Raw genomic sequence first — 20,402 nt, 5'->3', positions numbered from 1 at the left:
TATAATTCTAAGATTTTGTGTCATTGTGGTTTATCTGCTGAATTGCCAATATAAATCTTAACTCTACAGTTCACTGACTGTTAGTTATATTTCACTTATAAATCAATAAACTTCTTTAATCCTAATTTGATTCAAATTGTACGAATGGCACACTTCAGGAGGTCCAGAAGTACTAGCACTTTAGCTGAACTTAAACTAAATACTTCCTACTGACACGAAGGATTCATATATAATAGACACTGCCATTTGCAATCTCAGTTTTCCATTATGGAAGCATATATGCTGTTTAGGTAATTTTAGCACATAAAGTATGCATCAAACAGTAACACCTAATAGGAAAATTGTGGTGGAAAGCTCTTTTGTGATTACCAAGGCAATTAGGATTCTCAAGAGAGTTTGATCCACGAGTATTATATTCTTGACTGCACAATTCAGCTTCAAATAGAAATAGCAAATATTTTCTTACTACAGCCCATCTTTACTTAAGTAGAACAGCATATGGAAAAAGGGATCTGAACAATCTCAGACAGAAGCAGACCTAGAATTCAGGACTCACTTTTTCTGCTAAATCTTTTAATCTCTATAGTCTCAATTAAAGTGAGGATCGGTCTGTTCTGTTACTTTTCAGAGAACAGGAATTATCACTTTCTCTGAAAGCAAAGGTACAATTTAGGCACCTAAGGCTTAAACAGGGTTTCAGCTCATGAATTCCAGTTTTATATGGGCCATCCTTGTAATAATACAAAGAAGCACCTTGACTCCGAACACTGTTAATTACTTTAATTGACACAAGATAGGAAAAATGCAAGATGTGACCAATACAACTTTATTGTCAATTAACTTCTTCTATAAGCTTAGAAGACAATTTCTGAAACTACCAAGAAAATCTCCATATAAGTAATGTCTTTGAATTACTAATAAGACTTCTAGGAGAGTTAGCAGTTTGTGGCAAATGTAATAATGCTTTCCACATGACTACAATGCTACTTGAGTTGAAAGTATTGTTAAGTAATATCCTTTCATATAGACAAAACAGATGGCCATCTGTGTTCAAGGCCAGGTTGGACAAAACCTTCGGCGACATGGTCTAGTGGTAGGTGTCTCTGCCCATGGCAAGGGAGTTACATTTGAGAAGAACATTGTTAAAGATATTACATTCTTAAAATTCCTAAAGAATCTGGAGCTGGAGAGAAAAAAATATTCTGATTAGTAATCTCCTACAGGAAATACTTCTGCTTGAAATCAGCTATGCTCTAAGATGCTAGAAAAAACAGAGAGGTAACTATTATGTATATACCAAAACAGAGATTGATATACTTAGGGGTCTGCATTCCCAGATACCATACCATCTAACTGGAAGATAAAATGCAAAACTAAAGCAGGTTCCCAGAGCTATTTATTTGCAATGATATTCTAGTTGCTTTTTATACTTCTATGCTTTTCAGATTAACATCTCCATTTTTGGGAACTAAGATCAACACCTTTGTCAATTTATTCCTGCTGGTTTCATGAAGAAGGATATTAAATCACTTGCAACAGATGCCTCAATCTGAATGATCTGTGCTTTAGTTATGTGCTCTGTATTTATGCAGTGTCAGCTAAAAAGGCCCTTAAATAATAAAAGGAATTCCTCAACACTATTACAATTAAAATAAATAAATTGTAAAGATTTAGGTAAGCTAACGAACACTAGGAAGACAGCTGAAAGCAGTGCAATTATACAAGCATTACAGTTTACTTCTGTATTATAAATAAAAACATTTTCTATCTGTCATTATTATGAAGAAAGACAGCTTGATTTTAAGACTATGTATAAAATAAAAGCAAAGGCTCTTACTTGTGTAAGTGATATTAAATCCTCTTCCAGTGGTAGAATGATCTGACTGAAATTCAAGCCTTACTATGTGACCACTGCTAGCCAACTGGGAAGGGACTTCATTGCCAGAAAAAGTGCCAAGAGGTGGTAAATCTGAAATCCCATCATCTTTCACTGTAAGGTAGTCAAATTGAGGTTCTACATCAAAGTCATTGAAAATCAGGTGGATTCTGCTTCCCGGCTCTGAGATAATTAACCAAACACAGTTCATATTGTTCCCATACTCCTCAGGATAATTTGGAGAAAGTATAATTCCAGACGGTGTGGTGAAGTTGAAGAAACAAGAGACTAAAAAAACAACAATAGATTCTTAAAATACTATCCACAAATATTATAAATGCTTCATTTTTTTTTTTTTTATTGTGGAAAGAATGCTTTTGAAGCCTGGATGTCAAAACTACTACACAGGCAAGCTGGAAAAGTTTAAGACTGTCAGAATATTTCTTCAGTATAATGTGTCAGCCTTGAATGTTTTTATTTCCCCAAGTGAGGCTAAGTAACTACCTGAGCCTCCAAAAGATATGACAAGCATATAGAGAATGCCAAAGCAGGAAAGCAAAAGTAATGCCTGATGGGTCAGAATTTGGAAAAATTGGCAGGCTTGTTTTGAAATGAAAATGCAACCTCCAAATTTAAATGTGGATTTTCTCTAAATGCAAAAATCATGAAAATGTGCTTAGCAATCCAAAAAAAATTGGGCACAAGGGCCAGTTCTGCCTGTAGTACACAAAGTTCATGTAATTAACAGCAGAAATTTAGATGTGCCTTGATCAAGAACTCTTCAGAGTACATAATACAAACTTATTTCACCCCTACCTTCCCCTTCAATAGCACGAGGAAATTAAATATAAATGAGTCATAGCTTTCCTCCATTTCACTCTTTTGGGCCAATTTTCTTTAAGACAATTCCTAATTGATTTTAGAGTCATAAGCTTGTGGCTGGTACCTTAGTGAGATGTACAGTGTATTCAGAAAGAAGAAGGATCACTGCATATTAATTAATGCAAAGGATAACCATTACTCATCTCTTTAAATGTGTCAAACTGCACTCAGTGTTTGTAAATAGATGCTGCAAGTTTACATTCTATTATCTTTCATAGCGCATATGCACATCAAGCAGTGGAACATTATTGCCAACAGGAACTAAAATATCAACCCTATGCAATACTGCACCATGAACAAAAGTGACTTATGTCCTAAAGAGAATTGCAACCACACTGTCTCCATCCCCAGGCCTTATGTGCTTAGACACATTTCAGCATTGCACGGGCATATAAGGACTTCTTCCAGTTCACAGCAAGCTTACTCAGCTTGACAAGAACTGTACCAACACAGCTGCAAAATACATATGTGCTCAAGTAGAATAGGACACTTCCCAAGGGTTGTTTTGAAAATCCAGTACTGAATTATATGACTGTTCACAGGAAAAGGTAGTATGGTCTGGAGGAGAAATGAAGTGCCTAATAAGCCTGTATCCTAGAAAGTTTTACTCTATTTTAGCACAGAAGTAAAAGAAACAGAAAATTAAAAACAAACAGCACCCCTCTTTATTTAAATCCATCTATAAACTTACCTACAAACATATATTACCTTTAAAGGCAAAATTCAAAACTAATTATTTTATCTACCCTTTTTCTATGTTAGAGATCCTTACATTCATTTTCATGCTTTAGTAGGATATCAGACAAAAATCTCCATTCTTTTTTTATGTGGATCTGGAGACTGCTTTGCACTGACAGAATCAGTGTGTATGTTCCACTGAGTCCCTTCAAACACTTCCATGCGATTACGAATTGTTCATTTAGAGTCTAATTCACCATGCATTTACATTGAGAGGGTTAAATGATTCAATTAGATATAAAACGAGGGGAAAGAACATTCTAAAACAATCGTATGTGATGCTTCCCATAAATAAGCTACTTTTGAGCCAACTAAAAAAAAGCCCATGTGACTGAAAAAGTCTTCAAGATCTTTTGAAATGTTTTCCTGCTGGTTAGTCACAAATGCTAAGAAAAGCAAGAGGCTAAGGTCAGAAAACTAATACAGAAAAAGAAAATTCTCACAAACACAGCTGGGCTTGTTGCCAGACCACTGGTTGTTTTGTTGACATGTAATCGTTCTCTCTCCCACCAGTTCAAAAGCTGCTTGACATTCAAAGGTAAGTGTGTCTCCATGCAGAAAACTGCTTCCAGTCCTTTTTCCATATGATGGAATTCCAGGGTCTCCACAACCTCCTTTCTCAATTTCTGAAAAAAAAAAAAAAAATAAACGCAATAATAAGGAAAACATATTTATGAGCAATTTATATCTCAGAATCAGTAGAGCTTTCAAAATATTTGGCTTATGCCTTAAACTAATATTAACAGCTGAAAGTGAACTAGAGGTAAACGCTGTAAAACCAACTCTAAAATGACTTGGGATCTAAAGTCTTTTCATAAACTAATAGCTTCCGTACCTGCACTGCTTAAGATAACAGAATACTCATATTTAGCTACATGGCTTCACTGAATTACAGCATACTTGAAGGTAAAATTGTCAAGTCATAGTCTCCATTCTAACCATGGAGACATACTATGTTTAGATAGATCCTGTTTCTGGTAATGAGGTACTAGTAATGAAAAATCTGTCTTAACTCTCCCATCTGCAATTCCATTTATAAGGCTATTAGCAATACGATTAAAGGTATATAATTCACTGATAGCATAAATGAATTTCATTTTAAGCACTAAAATATAATAAAAAACAAAAGTGAGGAATTATTTCTTGTCGTGGTCTCATACTTGTCTCATACTTCAAATTAGAGCCACATTTTTCCCAGCTGCATTCAACTATGCTAAAAAGACATTAACATTTTGGATTATATTTCTTAGATATTCTGTAGGAGATCTGCTATTTAAATAACTTAATTTGTAGATGTTGAGCATACATACACAAAAGAAGAGAATAAAAACCTCAAGTCTTATGAAATTTATGAGCAACGAGATTATTAGGAAATGTAAATATTAAGTGCCTGTGATAGAAACTGTGAATCATCTTACAAATTACTATACATATGGCTGTCCACCAAAAATGAAAGCTCTATTTCTTTACCATTAAATTTAAAGCAGTTTATTAATTTCCATTTCAGTGACAACAATAATAATGAAGCACTTCTGGTTCTGTAACTGTGTTGCTACATCTGTACTAAAATGATGCAAACCTGATATGAATGAAATTAGTGATAAAATACTTGTTATTTAAATGTTTTCCAGTTCAACCCAAGGTATAAAATCTGAAACACTCAAGATAAGAAAATTCAACTTGCTGAATATTACTAAATGTTGGTATAATCTAACACCATTAAAAATGTCTGCTGTCAAATATTTTTAAGTCCACTAATGTTAAATCCTGCCAGAAGCGTGTATCTTGACATGCTAACAACAGAAATTCTAACATGCAGGATGGCATTATTATGGTATGTGAAGTCAATCCACTATGTTTATCCCCTTAAAGCAGTTTTGAAAAGATTGTTGACAAGAATGTAGAGAAAGGTATGCCATGTACTTCACAAAAGAACAGGTGATTCATCAGAATTACAGGGATGTAATTTTTTTTTCTTATTAATCTTAAACTGAATTTTGAAGAGAAAATTAGGAACTACCTACAAGTTCAAAGCCATTCCATAATCAGGGTTTTATTTAAATAATTTGATTACCAGATAGTAGTACATATTGAACGCAAACCTCTTCAAAAAAAGTCTACCACACATATATAATAAAACACCAATAGAGCCATGTCATAAATACTAAATACAAATATTTTAATGTAGTTTTCACCTGCCTACTCTACTGAGATGTTGATTCCTGCTACCACTGTGGAGCAGCTGTGTGTGGTCCCAGCTACCCACAACTCTACATCCTACATGAAAATGCAGACAGGTACAGAAAATCAGAACCCACATTTCAACCACATTTTAAAAAGTTCATCTTCTCCACTGATAGGAGAGCTATATCTAATCGAGCATGTAAAAAGGATCATAAACACTCTTCCAAAAACACATTTCTTGAAGATCAAGGTAATACTGTCTCAGACACGAGTGTCAGAAGGCAAACTGTCAGCAGGGTTTTGCAAAGGCATTACTGAAGATTTATCCATTAAAAGAAGGCGGCAAGTGTTTCTTTCCATGGTCTACAGAAAAAAGTATCAAAATATCTTTAATTAATGAATTTACTGAAGTAGAAGACAGATCATGATGCTTCTAACTCTCAAGAGATACACCAAGCCCTAGAAGAGGGTTATGGATCAATGAACCAAAACTTTTAACAGAAATTACCATGAATCAAGCTTTCTGGCAGGTTGAAGATTCCTTATTTTTTTTATGTCTTCAGTCAGAGCCAAGCTGTTACTGAGGAAGGCAAGTATACAGGATAAACTTTGGAAACTAACCAAATACTTTGTACTGCTTAATATATCACCCTTCATCCAAGAATAACATTTTACTTGGGATGTAGAACTGATTTGGATCTTTAAATACCTTATTTGCAAGCACAAACAAGCAGTTAAAAACACAAAAAAACTAATTTCAGGTAGAAGATTTTTAATTAAAAAAAAAAAATCCTTTTATTTTTTTGAAAAGTAAAGCCACTTTATATTGAAAAGCCAAAGAACTCATTAAAATGTCAACATGAAGTGTACGAATTTTATTTCTATTCCAGCTTTCAGAGTATATGCTTGTTTGTTCAACATAAATAAGGAAATTTTACAAATTCATAAAACACTTCTGATGATGTCTGATTTTAATTTTCATTAAAAAAGCTTGAAAAATTCCATGCAGATTTAGAAATCTACATCTTCAGAAACCTTGAAGTCTGTCTAACCATAACAGAAAATGTACTCCAGCCCAAACCAAGTTATTCAGGTGGATAGAAAGCACCCATTTAAGTTCCAAGGATAACATTCAGTTCAAGTTTCACAAAAATTTCCTGGTATGAAGACTTACAATAACATGTATATCATGTAATTCTTATCACATTACAGGTATTACTATCAATATCACAATTCTAGATCAATTAATATTCTACCAATTTCAAAGTGACATAAAGATCTGTTGTTTTCATACTACAAAATCATAAGCAACACTGAACTTAGATACATTAACACTTTCCATGCACTTTTTTAGTTCAACATTCATGCATATGACAATTTCCTTCCAAAATATCTGAAAAAAAACAAAAGCCCAAAAAGCTGTCTCTTAGCTGACTGAATTTTTCTTATATATATACCAACTACAGGTCAGGTAGTGGTTAAGATGACATAACTTCCCTTCCTCGTAAAAAGATAAAAACTTTACGTAACAGTCTCAGTTAAAATGCCCATTATTATTATATTATTATCATTATATTATTATTAAACTATGGTAAATTACAAATCCATGTAAAAATTCTTCCAGCAGCAGAACACATTATTAAATATTCACTTATTATTCAGAAAATTATGAGGAAGCAACAGAACAAAACTAAGTCAGATGCAAGATTGTCTGTACATTTCAGTAAAAAGCTAGATTTCTGCCACATATATTAATGACAGATGACAACTTAGAGAATACAGAGAAGGCCAGATTCAGGAGTTTTTGTTTATACATAAAGAATACTATTGGTTTATAACCATATCCAGAGTAGTACAGGTATGCAATGATTTGTCAACATTTTTCTGCCCTCTGGGATTAAATACAGCTTTTTATTTCACTGTCTCTTCTGGTACCTGTTTGACATCCACTGATCAGAGAACATTTTTTTTTAAATATTTAAATTCAGTTGAGGTGCATTGTGCTTATTAATTCAACGCATGCAATTTATGAAGTAGAATAATTGGTACAAAGAAGTTATATATCCTTTTGATTAAAAAAAAACAAACAAGAAACAAACCAAAAACTCAAACCCCAAAAACATTCATCTGACCAAATCAGCTGGAGCTATGGCTGAGCTCTCAGAAAAATTGTATGGGACGGGAAATGTTTTTAAAATGACAAATAGGAAAATAAAAGCTATGCTAGCTTATATGAAGTGTGGCAATAAACCCCCTACTCATTTAGGATTATTCTGTGTACTCATTCAATGTTGGACTTCTTTTGATCTGAGTAATTGGAACTGTGTGAAATTCATGAAGTTTCCAAATAAGCTCTCAAGCTCAAATTTAAACATCATTTTCCTCTGGTTACCAAAATATTAACACTGATCTTATTCAATTGTTTATGGCTTTCATGTACTCTCTTTCAGTAGCCTGGGGAAAGAGACTTTTCATCTTGTTTGTAAACTAGAAAATATACTCAGTTTCAGGGAATATTCTCTCTTTAATGTTGGAAGAATGACGCGATTAAATTTCTGATGAGAAGATCATATCCCTCTGAATTTAATCAAAGACATTTCTGTTCCTGTGTTTTCTGCCAAGGGAAGAAATACGTCAATTCTAAAGTGCTATTAACCATCTATATATGTATTATGATTACTGTTTAAAGGTGTCACATTGCAATTCACGCCTTTTTGATAGAAAGGCTTTGCATTTGTTTGATCCAGGTATCTGAAATACGTAATAAAATGCTTCATAGATTATAGTATTTGGCAGTCTTGAATTTATTATTCATGGTTGTAATTTACCTTTTCTCCCCCTTGCTACTAGATAACAAATACACAGTTAAAATCAAATTCTTAACGCCACTGTTTTCATTCACGCTATCCAATGTTCTAGCATAGATTATTAGTGAATCATCATCAAATCACTAAATATGTAGCTAAACTTTTACCAGTGGAATATTAATAATATACTTACACTTTAATAGTTCAGATGCATAAACACAATTTAAATTAAATAAGTGTTTTAAACATGTGGCTTACACAAAAATCCATTGTTGAGGTCAATACCTCTTAACCCCAAAATCATTAATTTGACAGCATCTTATAATGATCATCTTAGCTAAGATAAAGACAGGCTAAGGGAAGTTGAGAACTGAAACAAGTATATAGTTAAAAAAAAAAAAAAAAATAGTTTGGAAGTTTATTCCTGCATCAGATAGGACCTGTTCAGTTTGACATCTCAACACCTATATGGCAAGGCCAGAAATTCATGGCTTGAATACAAGAAAATTGATCATTTATTTTATTTCTTCTTATTCATCTTGTCTACCTGCATTAACAATCATAGTATCTGCCACAGTGGAATCTGATTTAAAAATATAAATGGAGAAACTCTTACACAAATAGAAAACCTTATAGAAAGAGAAGGGATAGAGAGATATGCTTAGAATTTTATAAGAGAACATAAGTAAAAGACTGATACTATAGATATGATTCCTGCAAAGGAGCATGGGAAAAACTACTGAAAGTGAAAATGATAAAACTGATAGGGGAAAAAAAAAATCAGATACCACATAATTGGACTGTAAAAGTGGCTATTAAAAGCTAAAATGAGGTTGGCCTAAAGATAAAACCAGGGTGGCCTTACATGATAATTTTGTAGATCATCACAATTTTACCGTTATTCCAGTAAATTTCTTCAAAGAAATTTTACAGTACAATTTATTACTAGTCTCCATCTATAAAAGGAGAAGGCCTCCTTCATGGATCATATCGTTCCAAGCAGCATTCTAAAAGATTCTCACAATTTCTCTGAAATGTTTTGTCCTTGCTGTTATCAAAAAGGCTGCATATCATATCCAGCAGATTAATTTTTGTTGCTTCTACCTTATTGCATTCTGTATCAATATTAAAAAAATAAACTTGACCTTAGAATCAGATAGCTGGAAAACTGACATGAAAAATTTTATAGGAAGTCCATTTAAGCTAACAATCCATTATCACAGCATATGCATGACTTGTTGGTAATGATGACATATTGTATCATAAAAATCCTTGAAAGTAGTAATTTGAGAAGAAAACAAAACATGACAAATATGTTCTTTAATTTTAATATTTACTTTTTAATAATTTATTAATATTTAACATTTTAATATGCAGAAAAATAAAATTTCAGTTTGTTTATGATCAATTTTACATGTCCAGAGGTAGATGTAGACCAAATCTGAACAGGGATGAGGAAGAAGCATTTTGTGACTTCTTGCAGAAATGTTTATGATACCAAGTAACTAACTGATGAAACAGCAGGCAACATTCATTATCAGGAATTGTAGAAAAATAAATGTGGAAAAAAAATAATTATGAGCTTGCAAGGCACAATGGTTCTGACTTGACAGTTACCTCTCAGGAACAAGGACTCTGGAATACTAAAGGTAATTCTCTGAAATTGTAAGCTATTGAAAAATGTTAGGAATTGCTATGAAAGGAAGAGTGAACAAAACAGAAAACAGTATTTTGACAACAGACAAAAATCTATTCATTTTACATGTTGAATGCTGTATGTAGTTCTGCACCTCCATATGAAACAGGATAGAATTAAGGAAGGAAAACAGAAGATCAAAATTACTTTTTCAGAGGAACTGGAGACCAATAAAATATACTGGAAATCTCTTTTTATTGGGAGATGAAATATGTGTTCAGAAAGGGATTGGACAAATACCTGAAAACCTTACTAAGTGACAAAGTATTTCTCTTAGAGCACCTTCCAGGCAGGCTGAGAAAGTTTGGGCTGCATGGAGACCTCAGAACAGCTTTCCAGTATCTGAAGGAAGCCTACAAGGATGCCAGAGAGCGACTCTTCATCAGGGAAAATGGGCAATGGGTTTAAACTTGAACAGGGGAAGATTCAGTTTAGATGTCAGAAGTTGTTCTTTGTTGTGAGAATGATGAGGCACTGGAACAGGTTGCCCAAGGATGTTGCAAATACTCCATCCCTGGCAGTGCTCAAGGTCAGGTTGGACACAACCTTGAGCAACCAGCTCTAGTGGAAGGTGTCACTGTCGATGAGAGGGGGATTGGACCTAGATGATCTTTCAGATCCTTTCCAACCCAGACCATTATATGATTCTATTTAAGACTTGCATCACTGAAATCAGGGGAAGTACTCTGGGATTATCTCTTTTAATTTATCACTGCATATTTCACCATTTTTTTTCTTTAAACTTTAATTATTGCCTATTATCAACATGCTATGAGCTTTTGGTCTCACTGTAGATTTTTATTCTAATATTTTATGGTAAGGAATACTGTATCATTCAAAATGTAGATTTCATTTTTTGTTTACTTACAGGAAGAGTAGAGCCTGTCTATAAAGAAGGCTGAGTAGTGCCTTGGACTACTAGCCCAAACATATCCTGTGGAATTCAATTTAGCATGCTAAGGTGGAAAATCAGAAATAAAGTAATAAGAAATAAGAAAGTTTAGTTGTCTCAGAAAAGACTAGAATAAGATAACGATGAATCTTGTGAAAAGGTGAACCATGGAATGAGGCAAAGGCAATAAAGAAGTGTGTAGAAAGTTATTAAATGTAAAAGAAAGAAAAATAGCTAGCAGGAAAGGAGAATGAAGAGCACTTTCACCTTTCTGGAGTGGGGGGGGGGGGGGAAGAAAAAGAAAAACAGATAACAAGTTTAAGTAAAATTAAGTATAGGGCAGGATAGGAAGATACTCTTTAGAAAATGTAGACAGATTCAAGGGAATATGGACTAACTAAATTCACATTAAAGTACTTAAAGCAGTCTATGAACTATTAACAATTATCTTCAAGAACTTATGGAGGTCACAGCTGACTGGACAAATTCACATGTAATATCTATCTTAAAAACTGGAAAAAACAAAGGAACTATACAAACGCATGTGTACATAATTTGCCCCCTCAAACTGGGAAAATGATATGTGTTACCTTCCTTTACAACATAGTATCCTTGGAGATCTTTACCTAAAATTACCTTAAGCCCTGACAAGGAAGACATGGCAGTCATCTAGAAAAGAATCAGTGTGCTACCAATATTTTAAAAGTGCAAGAAAATAGACCTCTCTAATTATAGGACTGAAAAGCTATCCCTGATCCTAAAAAAAAAAAAGTAATGGAACAGTCAGCAAAGGAGTCTTTCTAAAGGGTTGAAAGATAAAAATACAATTACAGCAGTTAACATGGTTTCATTTGAAAACTGGTTATGTCATATAAACAATATGACTTTTCAATCATAAACCCATTTGACACAATATTATTTGTATTTCTTTCAACCATTTAAATCAGCAACACAACCTACTAATTAAGAATTGGCATCACAGAAAATCAATTTAGCTCATATTAAATGGATCAAAATTAGATGATAGTATCCCATAGGATAAATGTGAATAAATATCATTAGGCAAAAAAAAAAAGTACATACTATTTGAAGCAGTTCTATTGCCTAATGATACTTCTTAGTATATACTAAGACAGACTGAAATTTAGTAAGTATGTGTTAAGAACTGCAGGCAATAAGAAAAATCCAAACAGGTTTATATCTTCTCCCCACCCCTGCAAAAGTACTTAAACTCTAATTTCTGTGAGGAAGGCTATGCAAGCACACACATGCTAATACTACTCCCTGGCATCCAAACAAACCCAAATATACTCACTACCTGAGAGAACTTACCCTAACTCTGGTTTTCTTTAAAAAGAGAGGAAAAACACATCAACAGGCATATCTAGGGACATAGACTGGAAATAGTTTACATCTGTGTTTACAAGGTGTCATGTACTTCCTTTATTTTCTATATTACGAGTAATACTGCTAAGATTTTGTTTTAAAGTAAATAGCACTCTGCTTTCTAAAAGCTCCCTAAGTGCAAAGTCATTCTTTGGACACAGAAAGGACACATAAAGATCCTCTGAAAACATTACAAGTTACAAGTAAATTGCAAAGGAACTGCTCTTTTAAAAATCTTTCTATGAAGGATGCATAACTTCCTACTCAAGAAGGGACTGGCCATGGCTATGCTGACCTGTGAGGGTCAGAGGAGAGGGGAAAGTACAGGGGAACAGCAGATGGGTTTGTAACTAAACCCCCTTTTGTTTTTTTTACATCTGCAATATCATATTACAGATCAAATCTGTGGACAATGAAGGTCACTTGTATTCCAAATTTCATTCCTTTCTTAAAAAATATACTCTGATATTTATTGCATTAATATGATGATTTTTATCTATCGTCAGCACATACTATATGGATTCATATACAAAAATACCTCATTTAACCTCATTAATACCTCATTTAAGTAATTAAGGTCATTACTTCTTGCCTTTAGAAATCTTCACTGTACAATGTTCTATAAGCTATAATCAGAAAACATCAAGACTGCACATTTTAGAAGGTACGTTTTCTAGTAAATGTCATTAATTCTTCATGATTAAACACTACTGTACGCTCAGAAATGTTTAAATGCAAAACAGAGCATGCAAGCACACACAATACTAAATTAGATATCATAGTTTTTCATCAACTTAATTCAGCAATTCACATACTTAAAAAGTCTGAATGGACCTTATTTGTGTATATATATATATATATATATATACACATACATACACAAAATAGATCTGTATATATATATTTGTGTATATATTTGTGTACATATATAAAAATAAAGTTAAAAAAGCGTAGAAACATTTTGGACAATGTCTCTGCTTACATACTATTGTTTTTCTCAAATTTCACAGCAATGTAAAGATAAGTCATTATTAAATCTTGAATAATAATAATAATCTGCTTTAATCTAAATTTCTAATAGAACACGAGAGCAGTGTAAAGAGGCTACTCTGGAGGATATGCTGACTTTGTAACAGGTGGAGATGTTTGCATGTCAAATCAATTTCAGTCAAAGTGTGAAATTAATCTGTTTATGAGCTGAATGAATAAATCACGCAGCTGGCGAGAAGACTGAAAGAATAAAGTACTGAAAAACTTCTAAAGTAACTCTTTAGTGAAATAAATCAGTTCTTTACAGAGGATCTTACTAGTAGGTATCTGCATGTCTGAATGAAAATCTTCAGCTGTTGCTTAATATTTCCCATAGATCTTCGTTTTGTAACAACAATTAGTATTTTGTTTTTATTAGTACTTGGGATTCAAATTTAATAGTCCATTTGAAATTGTGTGACAGGAATTATTTCCATTTGTAATCAACCAAGTAATAATAAGAAATTCAAAAAACCTTACAATGAAGGCACAAATGATGCAGGAACTGTTTAATGGCCCAAACCTGACTACATCTTTTACCTGTTAATGGTGAAACTATTTTTTTAAAGAGCATATTAATAGCCTCACCAAAATCATAAAAGCTCTAATTGAGTTGAGATTATAAGAATCTAGTTTAACTTTACAAGATTGAAAAATGCATATGAACAAGAAATTCCAGATCTTTTTTTTAATCTCAATAACAGCTATATACAAAGTATAACAGAGTGGGCTGTATTACATTCCAGTATAGCATTTATGAAATACCAGTTTTGCAAAATAAACTTGCACACTGTACTTGGAACTAGCAATGGTAGAGGAGGTCTACAGTGACCTGGATAATAATCAGGCCTTCAAGGATCTGGATGGCATTCAATGCAGGCAAAGGTTTGTATGGAGCACACTGTCATACACCAGCAGCCTGGTGACAAAGGACTGGGCAGACATTGAGACACCAACTGTGTACAGACTGGCCTGCCAGCTCTGGCAATTCCAAGAGAATCTCTATTTCCCCTCTCCCTTGACCCTACGGGTTTGCATCTCAGCTATGGAAAGACCATCCTATGAGGTCTGGCCATTCAAAGGAAATGTGGAGAATCTCTCTCCCTCCTTGCTTCTACTGTGTTTAACCCACAACACACATACAGATATCCATAACCAGGAAAAGAAAGATAATTTTGTGATAAAGTTATACAAATTAATACTTTCAAAAACTTAGGAAACTAAACAAGTATTAATCAGAGTACTGATATAACACTACACATGTAGACTTATCATTGAATAAACAATAGCTAAAAACATACTGTGTGTTTTCACTGAGAAACACTAAAAGAAACGAAAAGGCTTTTAAAAAAAAAAGAACAGAGCTGTTATCGGAAATGCATGAAGAAAGAAGAGCTGGTGCACAGTCCTCTCTCTTTTCACTGTGACCTTGCTATGTGAGTGCTCTCCTCCACGGTTGCACTTAGGCCAGCCACTTTGCCTAAAGATCCACCAAAATCAAGGCAGAGACAACGGTGAACTTGAGCACTGGATCTCCAACACCCCATACTGCATAGGCTTTACCATACTTCCTGGTGATGCCTAACAGCTCTCTTTGAGACACTGCATAGTCATGATTCAGAAGACAGCAAGCACCTGGGATCCTTCCCAGTAGACTGGATAGGCAAGATTGTGTCAAGCTTTCATCACTGTATTCTATGAAGTCATCCAGCACTGCCTATAATACACAGGCTTTACATCTTCAGGTATATCTCAGCACTTCCCGAGGTATTCAGTATAAACTCTGTTTTTTGCTATGAAAACAAAGTCGCCTGCAATGCAGCATCCACATCAGTAGCACACTGAAAAAAAAAAACAACCCTGACCCAAGACATATACATGTAAATGCATTGAGACACACACAATTTGTCTCTGGGTAAAGAAGGTCCTTCCTTAGGGCCATGTTATGTGGATGTATTCTCAGGGCAAGAACAAAGTTCCCAACCACATTTTATTCAGCAATACAAATTCAGTACCGAAGTAGTTTCTGGGTTGCATTAAACTCTACATTTTCTGCTCTGGGTCTTAGGAAAAATAAAGCAAAATAAAATAAAATACTCAGTTCTCTTTTTCTCTAAAGACCCCCCAACCACTGCTGTGCTCTAAGGCTCTTTTAGCTCTGTCCACTCTAATTCTCTCTGAGGTGAGGTCCTAAACAGAACATATTTTAACAACAATTACAAGTTAAGTTAAACTATTTTTAAGTTTCATGAAAACAAAACATATAAAATTCTTTTTGTAGTATGCAGCTTTTTTTTTTTTTTTTTCAATTTTGGTATCTTAGAAATTTGATTCTGTCTAAATCTACAGTTCTAGATAAGTATTCACTTCAAGAAACATTACAATGATATTGCATTTTGCCTCAGAAGGAAATTATGTATTTAGCAAGATTTTTAAAACAATACTTTCTCTAGAGTTTACTGACTTCAGTGAAAACACTTCTAATAGGTCACTCACACCTTTTAGAAAGATATAGTTAAGAAAACATCAATGTTAGAATTTGTGGACTTGGTAGTGGTAGGTTAATAGCCGGACTCCTACTGTACGAATACAGTCCAAGACGTATCAGCCATCACACCATTTAAATGATTCTTTCATTACTGCTACAGAAAGGATGGTTACTTAAAGCAATATAGACAGGAAAATAAAATTTAAACTAAGCGGCATCATTGGGGAAGCAATATGAAAGGCTGACTTATTGCTCATTTAAAATCAAGTGTTTGATTTTTATAACAAGAGTGCAGGTGTAATGCATCAAAGGGCTTCAAAACCAAAGGGTAATATAATTCCATGGCTTGATCCTTCTACTGAAGAAATACACAAAACTGTCACAAAAATATTTTTTTTCACAGTATTGCTAAAAACAACAATAACAACAAAATAAACAAACTCAAAACATCCTATGTGTTGTTATCTAGCTGTGACACACCTTCCTTTCAGACTATCATTTGCAGAAAGTTTGCAAATGATGAAGGATGGTTAAGAATGCAAATAAATATCGGTTGTGGATTTTAACAAGACTTTCTGCATATTTCACCACTTTCTTATATAAGGGAAACTAGTAAACTGGAATTATTTTGGCTTAGAAGAGCTAAGTTCATGGTGCGTACACTGTGGCATTTTCTGTATTAAAAATATGTACCAAAAGAAAGCAAAGGGAGAAAGCTTTAGCTGGTAAAAAACTATTGCAAGTTTCCATTTACTTAAAATGATTGAGTTGTTCTATCACATTTTAAACTGAGCTGCACCTGCACCTGCACAAAGACTGGGATTCATATTTCAAAACCACAGATTCAATTCTATTCATTTTCTTTTTCTTTTGTTGTTTTGTGAGGTTTGTTTGTTGTTTTCCTTTGTTTTGGGAGCTGACGGGGTTGTTTGGTTGGTTGGTTTTCTTGTTCTTGTTGTTGTTGATTTGGTTTTCATTTATTTTCCAGTGGAAGGATCAAAGTACAAAGAAACAGCTGACAGAAGTAAAAACCATATACCCTCCTCCCAAATCAGCTAATGCTAACACTTAATTCTCATATCTTTCTTGTTAGAATATTACTAGAAAATGCCAGTTTTGCTCTTAAAAATTTGTTGTTATTTAGTATTAAAGAAATATCATCAAATGTTACTAATGCTTTTTAAAAATATGGCCATGGTAAACCTTTAATTAAAGTTTAATTACGATCTGGAAATAACATTTATGTTACAGTCAAACATACTGAATAATTAACCTGGATGGAAAGATGAAGAGCATTTTGCTTTCCTATAATAAAATAAAAATGGATGAGCTGCTTTCTACATGAAATGTGCTTAACTATGTTGTAAACTACTTCCCAAAAAAGTTGACTAGAATAATGATCTTGAGTGGCTGAGGCAAAACATAAAATTAATAACATAGTAACAGGGGACTGCCTGTGGTGTCCCTCAGGGATCAGTTTTGGGACCGGTCCTGTTCAACATCTTTGTCGCTGACATGGACAGTGGGATTGAGTGCGCCCTCAGCAAGTTTGCCAATGACACCAAGCTGTGTGGTTCGGTTTATACCCTGGAGGGAAGGAATGCCACCCAGAAGGACCTTGACACACTTGTGAGGTGGGCTGATGCCAACCTCATGAAGTTTAACCATGCCAAGTGCAAGGTCCCACACTTGGGTCGGGGCAATCCCAAGCACAGCTACAGGTTGGGCAGAGAAGAGATTCAGAGCAGCCCTGCAGAGAAGGACTTGGGGGTGTTCGTTGGTGAGAAAATGAACATGAGCCAGCTTCAGTGTGCACTTGCAACCCAGAAAGCCAACCGCATCCTGGGTTGCATTAGAAGGAGCGTGACCAGCAGGTCAAAGAAGGTGATCCTGCCCCTCTACTCTGCTCTTGTGAGACCTCACTTAGAGTATTGTGTGCAGTTCTGGTGTCCTCAACATAAAAAGGACATGGAGCTGCTGGAACAAGTCCAGAGAAGGGCCACGAGGATGATCAGGGGATTGGAGCACCTGCCGTATGAAGATAGGCTGAGAAAGGGGACTGTTCAGCCTGGAGAAGGGAAGGCTGCGTGGAGACCTCATAGAAGCCTTCCAGTATCTGAAGGGGGGCTATAGGGATGCTGGGGAGGGACTCTTCATTAGGGACTGTGGTGACAGGACAAAGGGTGATGGGTTCAAATTTAAACAGGGGAAGCTTAGATTAGATATAAGGAAGAAGTTCTTTACTGTAAGGCTGGTAAGGCACTGGAATGGGTTGCCCAAAGAAGTTGTGAATGCTCCATCCCTGGCGGTATTCAAGGCCGGGCTGGACGGAGCCTTGGGCGACATGGTTTAGTGTGAGGTGTCCCTGCCCATGGCAGGGGGTTGGAACTAGATGATCTTAAGGTCCTTTCCAACCCTAACTATTCTATGATTCTATAACAATTTTCTTTTATTCAGAGACAATGTTACTGTTTCAATGTATAACAGTCTTACATGACGAGGCAAAAAAAAAAATGCGTTTAAATTTAAGATATTTTAAATCAATCGCTGAAATGACAAGAATGCACCTATGCTTAATCAGTTAGACACAGTTGCACTGTGGAGGGGAAGGGAGAGGGCACCCCAGTCATGTCATATAACGAGGAAAGAATATGTGCCATACCTAACCAAGTTTTAAACACTGGGAGTGCTTAGATTTATTTTTCACTTTTTAAATTCTGAAGTTTAAATAATGAAGCATATTTATAAACATAGTCCTAAATTAAATCAGAAAATGTACATAGATATCTGGTCTTTAAACCAGACTTTTTTACGTACGTGTTCTTTGCCAGCATATTAAAGATCTCCATTATTAGCATAAATGAACACATTACATTAATATTTACAGTGAATGAGGCTAATACACTCCTTAAATACTAAAACTGAACAGCTATATGTTAATCTTTATACTTATTGAGTAACAGAGATTAATTGTATATTTATGGAGCATAATTGGACACAATGATATCAAAACCTGTTTGAAGATGGAAACTAACTTTTATAAAAATTGAACACAAGAAACAGAAATATGCAATTAATATAAAAATTAAAAGGCATAAAAGGCACTTACTTAACAAACCTGTACTCAATCTGGACTTTTTAGCTTTCTTATTTTCCTAATTTAGGAGGGAGAAGTTACGTGCATTGCTTGTTTACCTCTTATCATACTGTTCACTTAAACCCTTGTTGTTTGCTGTCACTTAATAAACAATGGTGGCACAGATGAAAATTTGATCTTACCCACTACAGCCTGCTAATATATAAATATGCAACACACTCAGCCAATTAAAGCACACCATCATGATGCTGTGTTCCTCAAGTCCATTCCTATTTTCCAGATGGAAGGTGGGTTCTGTCTGTCACCCCAACTGTTATACGAAACTAGGGCAAAGATACTCTCCACTATTAAAAAGTACTTTGAAACTGTTGCTGTAATTATCAATAACTTAGCATGCTTCTTTTCATTCTATTAGTCACCCACTGATGATATTATTTATTCTTTGAAAGAAAACTCAGGGATGATGACACTTAGAAACGCCTGCTGTAGGCATACCTGAACAATATACTCTAAAAAGGACAGATAACAATATAGGAAAACTTCCTTATCTGAAAAAAAGAATTGATAATATGTTGTGCTGTAAATTAACTGACTGACATTTTCCCATCTACAGAACTAATCTACATTGTACGGCACTACAGATTCATTCATACAGTATTATGGTGAAACTCTCTTGACAGTCCTTGACAGAACCAAATAGCTTTACCATATGAAAATATTCACATAGAATATGAAATGTACATATTGCCTGTCCTCCAAAAGCGCATACTTGAAGAATGTCTTAATTACAATACATAGGAACAAAATATAAAAAGAAAACTTAATATACATGCAATAGATGAAAGGGAGATGAAAACTTAGAGCAAAATAGGAAGCTCACAGGTTTTCTTGCATTAATCATGAGTTGTGGTCTTTCCAAGCATTACACTGGACATAATGATTACTCTGAATGCACATCTAATAGCAAGGGTCCTAAAAAAGCATAATTCCATTAATTTCTTTCAGCACACGCTTTAGCAGATCTCCAAGCAGCAACAAAATATTTTATCTATATTGGTAGTGCAATGACATAATTTATAAGCAAGTTGTGTGTTATAAAATCTGCACCAATTCAAGTTTTACTAAGTGCCATAGCTGTATGCAAAAAGACAACTGACATTTCTCTGAGCAACTGGAATGTTTTGAAAATATTTTTCTACTAGCCTCAGGAGGAAAGAAGTATCTTCTTCAAAACATCATCATAACGAAGAGCTTATAGCTTTAGTGTTCAGTTGAGGATCAATACAGATTAAGGTTGTAAACTTGACATTTTCAGATGCTTGCAGGG

General features: G+C 34.4%; 1 protein-coding gene across 2 annotated transcripts in view; it reads right to left on the bottom strand.

Annotated features, from left to right (window-relative positions):
- CSMD1 (CUB and Sushi multiple domains 1) overlaps nucleotides 1–20,402 on the bottom strand; it is a 1,153,012-nt gene that overhangs the window by 287,595 nt on the left and 845,015 nt on the right. For both annotated transcript variants that reach the window (XM_062626215.1, XM_062626216.1), the window contains exons 13-14: nucleotides 3,940–4,122; nucleotides 1,838–2,164 (exon numbers count right to left, since the gene is read on the bottom strand). In XM_062626215.1, coding sequence (XP_062482199.1) covers nucleotides 1,838–2,164; nucleotides 3,940–4,122 — 510 coding nt within the window. The remainder of the gene's footprint in view (nucleotides 1–1,837; nucleotides 2,165–3,939; nucleotides 4,123–20,402) is intronic.

This window comes from Pezoporus occidentalis, unplaced genomic scaffold (genome assembly GCF_034315485.1).
Source record: "Pezoporus occidentalis ecotype Australia unplaced genomic scaffold, CSIRO_AGI_Poc_V1 ctg29, whole genome shotgun sequence".
Lineage (NCBI taxonomy): Eukaryota > Metazoa > Chordata > Aves > Psittaciformes > Psittacidae > Pezoporus > Pezoporus occidentalis.
This window is presented reverse-complemented; position numbering and strand designations above follow the sequence as displayed.